Below are 13,280 nucleotides of genomic sequence, written 5' to 3'. Positions count from 1 at the left end.
CTGTCAGATAATAAAAATTCAGTTAAAGCCTTCAGTGTGAAGACTACTTTAAAATGGAATGAAATGAGCTCTGCAAATTGGTTTTTTTTGTGTTTGTTTGTTTGTGAAGTCCTGGATGAAAACAACAGGAATATCACAATCTGTGTACCTGAATTCAGTCAAGGCCTGCACAGAGATGAAAACCTGGTTACTGGCTTGGGTACTACGATTCTGTTTGGCTGCATTTTATATTCTTGGTAAGTCTGGGAGTTTGTGCAGTTACCTTTCTGTAAAAGCAATGTTGTGGTCCAAAGAGTGAAGGCTTATAGCAGGCCCCATGCAAAGTCACAGAGAAGTGTGGAATAAAGCTGAGCTGGAAGGTTTGTATTTTCCTCAGCTTCAGAATTTTAGATGTTTTTGCTAAAAATGTTCAACAAGATAATACAACTATTGAAACAAATATATTTCATTAAAATCAAATAGGCAATTTATGTAGAGGCAGAGGGAAAGAAATTCCACCTCTCCGTGATCCCAAGTAATCTCATTGTTGAACTCTAAAGCTCTATACAGTTACATTCACCTGAAAAATTTATCTGAAATTTTTGTAGCCTCCTGACAGAAGCTATGACTGTCCTTGAAGGTCTTTAAAACAAATAAACTGAGGGTTTAGGGTGTCCTTTGAAAAAATGATGGCCACAGTATTGACATCAGGATTTACCATTGATCTGCTCTAAAAAAAGCCCTGTGCTGCTCACCTTTGATGCTCATCTTATATTATTGCAGCTCACTTCAATAAATTAAGTTATGCTCCGGGACAGGGAGTTGCCAGTGATTGAAAGGTGGTGTGTCATTTATTTTGGCTGTGCAGCTTGCCAGGAGACAGCACTGCCTGTCTGCTGGAGATTTTTGAGCAGGTTCTGCTATTGAATCAGTCCACTTCAAAATTCACATTCAGAAACCCCTTCATATTTTTATGAAGTGAAAACAAGAGACTTATTCTTCTCTTTATCAAATACACATGTTCCATTTTGTTCTGATACAAAATAGATAAATATGGATATCATGGATCTAGTTCATGTTAGAAGGGCACTTACATTGCATCAGGGAGGTGTTTTAGCACACAGACAATATTAATGTAGCCTGCCACTGAACTGTACCATGTAGCTGGGGGGGTAAGAATACCTTCAGGGGGCATGCTTTGAAGCATTGCTTGCCAAAGCTCAGTGTGTACACCAAGGCCTTCCTGTGGGTAATGGGAAGTTTGCATTTCACATCCTGAAAGAGCAGGACAGGGCAAGAAGTGTTTTCTGTCAGAAGAAATTAGAAAAGATTCCCCCACAGATAACTGCAGTCATGCAAGAAAGTAATATCTAGGAACTGGTACACTGACAACAGTTGCTGGTAATTTACTTTTGAAAACTGGCTGCCAGAGACCTGTGAGCTTGCTGGCAAAGCCTTTACAGAAATGCTGAGCCAAAGCGATGGCTGTGAACTGAGTATAAATGCACTGGTTGTGCACAGCAGGGGAGATCTCTTCTGGCTTGCAAATTGGAGCACTTAGATTTTGCTGCTGTCAGATGGTGAATTCATCACCTTTCTGGAGTGACCTACTTTTAAGCTCATGATTCAGTCTGAGCTGGCCAGTGGCCGTCTGCCAGGCTGGTTTCTACCTAGTGCAGAACAAACTTCTCACATACTTAGTGCTTGATCATAGCATCCAGGCAAATGCTTGGCTGAGACATGGGAGTAGACTATTTATTTTTGCTGTGATGTTGAAGAGTTCTCCTGTTGGGGCTGTAGTTATGCCCAGGGCTTTGACACTGTCTTCTTTCCCTCCTAGTTTGACTTCAACAACACGTGCAAGCTCAGAGGCACTGAGAGGAATATATGCGACAGCTGAAACTGAAGTGAGTTCTTGCTTCTTCACACAGGCTTTTTGTGTAGACTTTCCCCATGCTTTTATTGCTGTTGTTTGTGTGGCCAGTCATCTGAAAAGAGAAGCTATTCTTGGTAGCATGTATGCTATGTGCCTCTGGGTATGGACTCATCAGAACATTTATCCACATTGGCCTTTCTGTAGGTCTTGTTGGTCCTGTGGAGGTCCCTTTATGCTCTGAAACTATTTTCTATTTTCTGAAGTTTATTCAGCATCCTGCAGACTTCCTGTAAATCTTGTGTTCTACATGAGCTCATGTCCTGTCATTTAAGGGAAAAGTGTGCTGGAAAGCTACCAGAAGAAAAAGTGGAGGAGTTCTTGAACATTTTCAGTCCTGGTTGCCTTTGTTCTCATAGCAACTAAGATCCCAAGTTCTTATCTCTTATTTTTATTTCCATACATAGGTAGTTCCTTTCTTTTTGCCTATAATTTAATCTCTGATTGTATTTCTTGTCCCTGTTTCAGCTCTACAAGTTTCTTTGTTCCACCTACCTGTTACTTTGACTTCCTTGTCCTAGGTACACCCAGAAAACTCTGGGAAATCAGGGGGGTTTTGCTAAGTAACAGTTTCCCCTTGCTTAGGCTTGCTAGTGATGCTCTTCAAATATATGTGTGTGTTTGGAAGATAAGTCTCCACCCCTAGCTCTCTGCCTTGTTGTTGCTTGCATCTGCAATTTTAGCTTCTATTTCACAAGTCTTTAATCAGAGTGTGAGAGTTCAAAATCGCAGAGGTATCTGCTGAGGCCTTTGGTGTTTGCAGTAGCTGGGCGTGGGGAATCACGAGGCATTTCAGTGTGGGAGTGCCAGGGTGCTGGGGTGCTGCCCTGTGGCAGGATGCTGTGGCTGGACAGGGCTCCAGTGCCAGCCCAGCCCTCGCTGCCCGCTGGGCATGGAGCACAGACCTGGCCTGGCCTGCCTTAGCCAGGTCCTGGCGGGGCCTGTGCCTTCCCACGCCGTGCTGAGGGACAGGACAGGGAGCACTGCAGAGAAAACAGCCACCCTTTGTGCCCCTGCTCCTCCTCTGCCAGCTGTAGGAGGCTCTGCCAGAGCTGTGGCTCTGTGCCCTGTTGAGTAGCAGTGGGAAGGCTGGGACCTATGGCACGGCATGAATTTGGGATGTGGCCCCTCACTGGGAAGGTCCATCTCGTCAGCCAGAGTACTTGCCCACTGGATTAGTTCTGGATTTTTGGGTTTTATATAGTGTAGAAGAGCCACTAAATGTAAATATAAGGAAAGGACTGCTGAAGAGCGACCAGCTGCACTGTGATTGCCTCCAGCCCAGGGAGGGTTTGTCAACTTTGCTGGAGGCAGCTGTGTTAGGGGTTAGGGCGGGTGGGCCAGCATTGCTAATTCCAGTCTGTACCAGGACTACATTACAACTGGTTAAAATGTTGAAGGGAACCCCTGTGCTTGCTTCAGAATGTGAGTACAGCCCCAGCATAAGGCAGGCTGGCACTGCAGGTGAGACTTGGCACAACCAGAGTAGAAAGAGGTAGAGAATCAGGAGTTTACATAAAGTCTCAGACAGTCTTTTGAGAAAGAATAAACTTTTTGGCTTTTCCTGAGTTTATGAACCCACTGAGTACAGGTAATCAGGGATATAGGGGGTGAACCTCCCAGTGAGCCTCCCACTTGATGTTTCTGCTGGACATTTTACTTTAAAGACCTATTGTCTGGGAAAGCAAGCAGCCAGTCCCTGCAACAGGGGATAAACTAAAATATAAAGTTTAGAAGTGCAAAGCATAAATATTTATTCAATGTGGTTTTATACAAGGGTCTTCTACCCTTCAGGCATTCAGGTGCAGCATGATTTTACTAATCACTGGCACCCGCACCATCATTACTAATCCTGATAAAACTTTGCAAAGCAGCTATATTTCCGCAGCAGTCTTGCTGCTCGTCTGTTGATCCAGACATCCTTTAAGTCAGTCTTGAGACAGCTACTTATCTGTGATGCTGCTATGGTTTCAAAGGTGTTTTAGAGGCCATGGGATGCTGGCCTTACCTTGGCTGTCCAGGGCTGTGTTTTGTCCTTCATGGACAGCTCTAAGTTTCCAAGAGCAATGTCCTTATTTCCAGGGCTGGCAGTCCTTTAGTTTGTTTTACTTAAGTGTGAACAATACCAAAGTCTTCAGTAAAATTCCAGTGCCTCATTGCATTGTACAGTATGCTGTGAACTAATATGAGTAAACAAGGTTAACACACTTTCATGGTATAAAGACTGATTGATGTAATAGGAAAGTGAATTTTCCTAACAGGGTTCATTTTCTTAATCAGACCACAAGCAAAAGAAATCCCAGAGAAGGATACTGTGAGTACAAATAATACTTGTGATGCACTGCAGGAAGTGCTGGCTTTTACCATAGTCTGGTGCAGGAAATACTCTTATATTTGTTTATTGCATGGTCAGTGCCTTTTCTCCTTTTACATTACCATTCAACACAGAAAGTGTAAATTTCAGCTTTTCTTTCTCCATCAGGTTAAAAAAAAGGAGATCTTAATTTAAATAAAATAGTAAAACCAGGTTTCTGCTTTTATTAATTCTTCTTGTGCTCATTCTGGCTCTTCAGCAAAATCTTGCTAAGAGAAGTAGGTGCATTTCACACTGGTACAGTTGTAATTTCCAACTCATGTATAATGAACTTTAAAAGTTCATTATACTTTCATCTTCGTACAGAAATGAAATGTCCTAAAAAGCACTTGTATACATCTCTAAATAGATAAGTCCTCTAAATATGAATGTGCTTTATTGTAGCTTTTCCACCATTTTGTCGTAATTATTTGAATCTGTGTTGGACCTACAGTTATGTAAAATGGGTAGAGCAATTTTTAAAGACTGGCTTGTTTCTTCAAATTTACTGAGCAGGTTTTTCCAAAGCTTGGAAACTGCTGTTCTGAGCTACTAAGCAAATGCTAATTTAAATTTTGTCCTGGTTGAAAATGCAAACCAGACTTTTCTGAATTAGTGTCTGTAGTTTAGACATAACAGACCTTCCTTCCCCAGCTGTTCTGCTTTGCTGTAGCACAGGTTCTTACCCCCTTCCTGTTGTCTGTTCCACAGGTAGCTCGTTGCTGCTTTTGCTGTGTACCTGACGGAGACGGTAATTATGTTTTCTCTGCACAATTTACCATATTTGTGGCTTGTGGACCAAAGCCACAGAGAATAAGGACACAGCTGTGGATGGAGAGCTGCTCGTACCCTCATTCAATAGAGTACTGAATGCAAACTGAAGCAGATGAAGTACTCCAAGTTAGACTACAGAGAGAAGCAAGAGATGTCACAACACCATTTCAAAAATACTAGGAATACTAGGCTAGTTAATAATTCTTTAAAGTACATTTCATTCCTGCAACATACAAAGAGTAATCTCTGTTTTTGGCATGGCTGTGAGTGTAACTGGCTGCTGGACTTTTGGCTCAGCAGCTCTGCAGGGACTGCAGTTGAGAAGTGAGATAGGAAGGGAGTGTCCTATTTGCAGACCTGCTACAATCAAGTTTATCAGCTTGGACTTGCCAGAAAAATATTGCACAGGTAGAGCAATCTAAGGGCTCTCAATGGTCAACATCTACTCAGTAAACCAGGAAGCTGTTACAAGGCAGAATTTCAGTTTTAGTCCAGTTTTTCACTCAGGGTTTAGGCCCATGCCCTGTGGATGAGAAAAAGTTCAAGTGTTACTCTGTGTCAGTCACACTTTCCCAAATCACACTGTTGATGTTTTGCTGTGTTCTCTTGAAGCCAGCTGCTGTTTTCAATTCTCATTAAGTTTGCAAAACTTTCTTGTTCCTGTCTCTTACAGCTGATGCTGAAGAGCATGTTGAGAAAAGGGGAGGCCAGACTGTGGTTTATGACGAGAAGAAGGGCACAGTGTACAGTTATGCCTACTTCCACTTTGTTTTCTTCCTGGCTTCTCTCTATGTGATGATGACAGTAACTCATTGGTTCCAGTAAGTGTATTTCTTTAATGTGTTTCTTTAATGCCAACAAATTAACATCTCTCTGTGCTGAGAGGGAAGATGTGAAGGGGAAGTTCTTCTGTGTAGGTGTTTCCAATCCTTATGGTAGAAGTTTGAAGAGACATTACTAGTCTTTCTTGGGAATTCTTGAGTAAGATCTTGCTCTATAAAGGGCTGCTCTCCCTTGCTTCATCCTTGGTTTAACTAGTTAAAGTCTTTGGTGTCATTATATTTTTTTTTCCCCTTAACAGTTATGAAAGTGCTCAGATTGAAAAATTCTTCACTGGAACCTGGTCTATCTTCTGGATTAAGATGGTCTCCTGCTGGGTTTGTGTCTGTCTCTACTTATGGACTCTTATTGCTCCACTCTGTTGCCCAACCAGAGAGTTCTCAGTGTGAACAGTCTAAAGGTCATTTTAAGTTTTTCTCTTTTTGCTTTTTTTTCTCTTTTTTTTGGAATGAGGAAACACCAATTACCCACTTATCATAATCTACCAGTTATTACATTTTTAGTCAGACTAAACAAATGATTGAAGACTTTTTTTACCATTTTTTATTATCATGAACAAGCATTGCCTAAGGGAACAAATCTGTTTTGAAACTTTACAATGCTTATGTGTGGTGTGTAGAATACACAGTTGTTGCATAAACTGGAATAAGTGAAGTACTCTTCAAATAACTGGCAATCTTTCTCTGGCTACATTGACAAGAAAAGAAATACTCATGGTGCAGATGGTATCTTCTTACTTCCCAGGAATGTTTGGTATCTTCCAGCAAATATGCATTAATTCCTTTTTATACTCTTTCATTAACTGTTTCTTTTACAGTTTGCAGTGATGATTTGGACTGCTGTTTTGTACAGCATATAATACTTGTAAGTAGTATCCAGATAATTTTTTTTCCAAAACCATATCTAAGTACTTCTGTAGAAATAAGAGAATATATAAAATTTGACTGCCAAAGCATCTACTAAAAATTGTTTATCTAAGTATTAAATATATTAAGTTATTTTATACCTAGATTGAGAAAGGAATGTACCAATGATAGTAAAGTATTTATTCTATTATTACTTTAAAGGCACATCGATATTTTATGCAATTCAGATTTAGCCCAGTTAATAACTGAATGGGAGTTCTACACGCAAATTCTCAAACTGAATTTTGCCCAATTTTGCTTTGCCAGGTCATTCAAAAGTTGAGTGTACTGCATAGGGGATGTAAGATAAGGTACATTCTTTATTTACATCATTTGCTGTTGAGAAAATGATAGTTAGGGAGCACTGCCCGTTGCTGTTAAATTTAAAAGTGGGAAGCTCATTTACTTCTCTGCCCTGCTGTTTCCAGCTTGTCTCTAAAGGTCTCCCAAGTCTTCAGTTCTGTTTCCATGACTAGTTTTATAATATTTTACATGCATTGATGGTCAGAAAAGGACTATAGTGTGTCATCATCTTTTCTGCTTGTGTGTTTGTTGGAAAGTATTTCTTCTAACTACTATATTTTTATACTCCTCTGTTGATATTACTTTTGCTTTTGGGATTGGAGTTATCCAGCCAATGTATTAATGGAGACAGAAATTCTCTTGTAGATCTCCTGTTCCAAACACTGTAGTAAGCAGTCAGAAAAGCAAAACCAAAAGACACAAATGCAACAAGCAGCTGTCTTAGCACAAATGACTTGATGATATTAAACACTACCTTGTCACCTTTTTTTAAATTAATTTAAGCAGATAATTTGGTGGTAAAACAGCAGTTCAAATGCCTTGAATGCTGAAAAACGTTGAACCCCCATATTTATCTGCATTCTGGTGGGATGAATTTATGACTTGAGCTAGTCCTGGTGGTTTTTGTCTTCTCTCACGCAACATGTGTATTCACACACATGTACAGTGTAAAATATCAACCTATTAGCAGCTCTCTTTAAAAAAAAAAAATATGATTGAGCCTTAAATCTTCATCCACTGCTTTCTGCAAGTCAAAGAAAAGCACAACATGGATGCCAATGGGTTGGCCAAAAGATTTGCATGCCTTAGTTGTTCTGTTGTAATAATTAATGGCTAATGCCCACCTGGTCAGTGATCTTAACATATTGGATCTTGATTCTCGTCTTGTTTTCATTGCCATTTTTAGCTGCCTTGTTGTTATGGTACTCCAGGGCTTCTGTCCTGTTTGGAGCTTCTACGGATGTGATCTTCCCTACCCTGTGCACTCTTACCTGAAACAAAATATTCAGGTCTGCAGTCCTGTCTACTTACGCCACCTACCCCAGTGATTAGAGCCTCAAAATACATGTCCTGAGATCTGAGGGAAGGAGGAGTCTGTACAGCAGTGACTGCCTTGGTGTTCTTATTTGCACCAAGAATTAAAAATAGCAATTGAAGCTGGGCTTTTACACTGAGTTAGAAGAGCAACAAATAGCTCTGGACAGGGAGGCAGGTTTTCCTCTCTCCCTTTGCTTCTGCTGGGAAGTTCTGATCCTGCCAAGCGCTCTGCTAGCAAGAACATTTCTGCCTCCATTTAGAGTCGTGCTACACAGATACTTCTGCAGCTGAAGTAGGCCTTTATTAATGCTTTTTCAATCCAGAAGCATTTATTTGTCCAGTCTTTTAAGATGAGAGCTTGTGGGCTGTGCAGTGATGACTGATAGTTGTCCCACCTAACTCACAGCAGCAATTCTGACAAACAGTTTTGATCCAGTGCTGTAGTTGTGTGCTACAACTGAAATAGTCCAGGCTCATGCCTTGCCTGATCCTAAGAGGCGTGCAAGATTTGCCTTCTAGTGCCATAGATGTTGCACTATGAGAAACCAAGCTTGGTTGGGGTTTGTTTTTTTGCTTGTTTGTTTGTCTGGGGGTTTTGTTTGGAATTTTTCTTTTTTTATAAATTAGCCATGGTTTTTGTAACAGAACAATCAGGGAAAGAAGCTTTATGGAGGAAGGCACACACTATGCCAGGTTACAGGCTGCGAAAGGTTTTTGTTGTCTGGCTCTCAGACGTCCCAGTCACAACTGTGGATGATCTTAATACTGATCTCGGTCCTTGGATGCTCTTGTTTACGGAAACACTTATTTTATCTAGTATTTGCATCAGGGCTTTCTGCACCTCCTTATGCTGGTGTTTAGGGAAATAGGTTTTGCACAGAGGAAGCAAGGCTGTAAAAAGAAAGTCCACAGTGAGGCATGGGTCCATTCTTCTTACACAGCACTCACCTCACTGAGCTGCTCCTTCATCCTTCCCTACTACTAACTATTGACCTTAGACGTGGATATCTGCAGGTCTACACAGAGTAGGAATAGGGCAGTGCCTGTTTACACAGTTTTGCCTACTTTGAGCAAATGCTTGTGGGGGGAACCCCCAAAAATAAATAACTTTGAGGGCCTGTGTGTCCACGGTGCCCTAGATCCAGCTGTGGACTTCCAGGCCTTTCTAAGGAATCATAACTAGTAGCACTTGGGTGTGCAAAGACTCTAGTTCCTCATCAAGACAAGGCTTCCTGCTGGCCAGGCAAATGTTACAGCCTTAGTGTTTGCTGTAAAATCTGTACTGTGAACTTCCATGTGCAACTACATAACAAAATCTTCGGCTCAGGTCAAGGAATCAAATTCCCAGCCCATAGATTCCAAACAGTTAATGCAAATGGGCTTAAAAAAAAACTTGTTAGGAAGTGCCTTCATACTTACTGCTGTGATAACTATTAATTCAGGTGGCGCTAGAACTGGAAAACCTGGACTGAGCCTGTGACTGGGTGGTGCTGCCTTGTAGCTTACACCAGTGTGTACAAGGCACAATCAGACCTGGAGTGCACATGGAAGACCAAACAATCTGTGCTTGACAAACCTTTGGGGATAAGACTGCTTCAGGTGTTTCTGTGCAGTGGAAAATTAAGTGGGAAAACTCACAAGTAGCCTGATGCTTTTGTAAATAAGTAATTTTTTTACATTTAAGCTGTAAACAGTTAACTTTCTCTCCCCTTACCTAAAAGTGCAGGTGACTGTCTGCTGAGGCAGTTCACAGCACAGTGTCTACCCTGCCTTGTACCATGTTTGTTCATTGAATTTGTTCCCAGACGTAAGCAGTGCAGCACTTCTGGCTCCTAGTGGATTTGGGCTGCGAGAAAGCTAACAAAGACAGCAAGACCAGAGAACATGTACTGTACTAAATTTCCTCTGTTTAAATTTGAACTAATGCTATCTTTAGGAGACTTTTGAGGAACAGACAGTGTTGACAGAAGTCCTGCTGGGAAGGTGAAATAATTTTATTGGCTTTTTTCTGCTTTGTCAAATTTGCCGTCATAAAGTCTATATGGGACTTCACTGCTGCACTATCATCTGAGACTGGAACAATTTTACTTTTCTTTGTGAAGGCAACCAAGAGCCACAGTCATGACCAGTTCTTGTTTGGGGTAAAATAAGTGGGATAGACTTGGAGAGCAAGTGTCTGAATCCAGGTAACTGGACTAACAAATGAGATAGTAAAACTTTACTAGGGATGTGCAGAAAGCAGATGGATATGCTCATTTGCTGTTGGCCACATAGTTCCTCAAAGTGTGCGGGCAGCCCTTGCAGCTGAGCTCCACTGCAGTCGCACATCGAAGGTGTTGCATGTTTGTGATACTCTCAGCTTTCTCCTTCCAGCATTTCCATGAGGTTCAAACAGCTTCTATGTGCCCAGCTGATGTGGTAAATCCTGCCTTGGTTGGGCTGCTTTCCTCTGAAATGCAGAATTCAGTGTTGCTTGTGTATGTGTAGTCCAGAGAGAGGGATTGTCCCCTCACAGAATCATAAACACTGCATGTCTATTTATTTATTTATTTTGTGTTTTAGCACCTTTTTACAAGTCTATAAGTGCTTTGAGATTATAAATTACGCATGTGTAATGGCTTTGTCAGCTACTGCTGCAGCCATTTCTGGGCTAGAACATGGCTATTAACGAAGCAACCATTGCACTTGTGAAAAAGCTGGTTTTTAACAGTTCTTTGGCTTTGAATGATGACATGAGGAAAACTTGGATACTTAAGATAGTGCGCTGCTTGAACTTTGGCTAGCAGCCCACAGTATCATGGGCATCTCTGAACATATCAGCAACAGAGTAATCCATTGACGGTTTTTAAACTGCACTGTAAAGATTTTATAAACTGCTAGGCTTTTTTCCTAAGTTGATGAAGCAAAATACCACAAGACCATACCCTTGTGGCTAAATGAGTTGAGATTATCTACAGCTACAATTTTGCTCTCATTTTCCTTCTGGGCTTTAGAAGCAATGTCTTTCACCTGGAGGATGTATCTTCTTGTTTTACTTGCCTTTTTCTCCTTGGATATGTTTTTTAAAGGCACTGTTCACCTCCTTCATTCTCAGACAACCTGCTGCCTATCAAATGGGATGTCTTTGGTGCTAGAAACTAGCAAAGACCTCTTTGCCAAGTCTTACTGATCCTTTCCTTTTCACAGCAGGACAGCCTGCAGCATTGAAGCAGAGGCAAGGATCATAGTTTATTACATGGATCAGTTTTTCTCTGTGACAGCTGCTTCTTTGTTTTCCAAAGTGGCCTACGAGTTCTTGTGGGAGGGAAACACATAATGAACACCATGACATTTTACTTGTGTTTTCAGTTTTGTAAACAGTAGTTAAAATTCAGTGTTTCACATGACTGTACAAGTGAATGCTAGAGGTCAAGTGCTTAGAAAGCTTTAGCTTTTTTACTCAGAATGGGATACATAGCTTGGGAACTGGTGTTTCTCTGCATTTTCTACATCCTCATGGCAGAGTGCCCAAGTGCCTAGGATGGTGATGTAGACACAGAATTTGAAGCAGCAACTTTGAGACACTGGCATGATGACTGCTTTCTAATGCCCAAGGAAATTCTGTAGGTTTCAAGTAGGCCTTAAATCCCATTTGTTCAGGGGTTTTTATCAAATCTGGATTTGATTCTTTCCTCACCTGTTCAATAATGTTGTTTTTAAAAAGTTAGAATTTATATCAGATATAAGCCATGTTGGCTTCCCCACTGCCTGCCAGTCCCTGATAGTTCCCAGTGTGTAGCCTACAGACATTTTCACAGACTTGTTCAGAGCCACGTTCGTCAGCTTTGAAACCACTCCAGCAGCCCAAAGCTTCCAGGGATTTGCTCACCAGAGCTGCAGGGTGCAGCACTGCAGCCATGCTTTTGCCAAAGAAGCCTCAGCGTGAAGCCAAGAAGAAAGTGCAAAGCCAAGAATTTTGCAAAACTAAGGGGAAGTAACGGATCACTGGACATACCGTAGCTTTAGTTTTCCTCTTGCCGATACAAGTCCAGGTGCTTAGATGTCCTTTGGACATCCATGCAGACTTAAAGTGCGGAGAATTAACTTCCAGATGAAATCATTCTTCTTGTAATATACAAGCTGGGAAAAGATTTACTAGGAACATAAGGGTTCAGTGTCTGCTTTTTGTTCACCACTGATGCGTGGTGTTCAGTCTCATATATGCCATGTTCAAAAGCTGGATGCAAAATAGTTGTCAAAATATAAACACATTTTCTTAATGGTGAGGGGATTATAATTAGTCTTTTTCAAGGTTCTTAATATCTCAAGGGAACTTTTTGGTGTGTATGTGTGGTTTTATTTTATTAAGCTGTAGCCCAGTGAAGTGGAATTTTGCTAGTTTATTTAACTTTTTTGCAAGTGTTGTGGTCTTTAGTAACTGTAACAGTTTGACTTTAAGGATTGGTAAAGATTCCAGAATTGTAAGATCTTGCCTGTAAAATAGTCAACAGCTTTGCCTTTTTAGCATGTTAATGGTTTTTATGGACACTTCCTTTTGTATACTGAGTGAATGTATTGTTTTAGATTTAATGTTTAATGGACCAATAAAATTTTTCTTACATTTGAAATGAATTGTTGTGATACATTAAATTTTCAAAGTCAGTTCATTCTAGAAGAAACTTATAAAATAAGCTAAATATATGAGTTATGCAGTTACTGAGCCAGTAAAAGTAAATTGGTTGATCTTTTATTTTCACTAAATTTCAGTGTTGTTTAACAAAAAAATGCTGCTGTGTGGAATATTAGAGGCCTCCAATGTCCATGTTGTTTCTGTATTTCTCTGATCTGTGACACTGGATGATGGCAGATTTCACAGATCTGTCTGCGGCATCTGTTCTGTACAATCCAGCTGCTTGAGATGTGTAAGATACCTTTGCAATACAAACAAAAGATCTTCAAGGCTGATGTATCACTGAAGCACTGTGCAGCTGTTTGAGATGCAAATCTCTGATTTTTTTGTTTTTCCCTCACTTGCCCAGATGGTGGGTGGCCAGCTGTTGAGCTTGACATGCTGAGATCCACACCAGAGAGAGTGCTTTGCTTTCACGGGTGGTAGTTCCTTCCCTCTCACCATCCGTGTCCTGTTTCAGCATGCGTCAGCTGCCTCCTGGTACTG

The 13,280-nt window shown here is 40.9% G+C and overlaps 1 protein-coding gene across 1 annotated transcript in view; it reads left to right on the top strand.

Moving 5' to 3' along the window:
* The window catches only part of SERINC5 (serine incorporator 5), a 39,816-nt gene extending 27,080 nt beyond the window's left edge, over positions 1-12,736 (top strand). The window contains exons 8-14 of the mRNA XM_059492367.1: positions 110-236; positions 1,820-1,886; positions 4,977-5,016; positions 5,713-5,860; positions 6,121-6,196; positions 6,697-6,743; positions 7,995-12,736. Coding sequence (XP_059348350.1) covers positions 110-236; positions 1,820-1,886; positions 4,977-5,016; positions 5,713-5,860; positions 6,121-6,196; positions 6,697-6,738 — 500 coding nt within the window. The 3' untranslated portion in view covers positions 6,739-6,743; positions 7,995-12,736. The remainder of the gene's footprint in view (positions 1-109; positions 237-1,819; positions 1,887-4,976; positions 5,017-5,712; positions 5,861-6,120; positions 6,197-6,696; positions 6,744-7,994) is intronic.
* The last annotated feature ends 544 nt before the right edge of the window (positions 12,737-13,280 follow it).

This window comes from Ammospiza nelsoni, chromosome Z (genome assembly GCF_027579445.1).
Source record: "Ammospiza nelsoni isolate bAmmNel1 chromosome Z, bAmmNel1.pri, whole genome shotgun sequence".
NCBI lineage: Eukaryota > Metazoa > Chordata > Aves > Passeriformes > Passerellidae > Ammospiza > Ammospiza nelsoni.
Note: the sequence above shows the minus strand (reverse complement) of the source record. Positions and strands in the feature narration are given on the sequence as shown.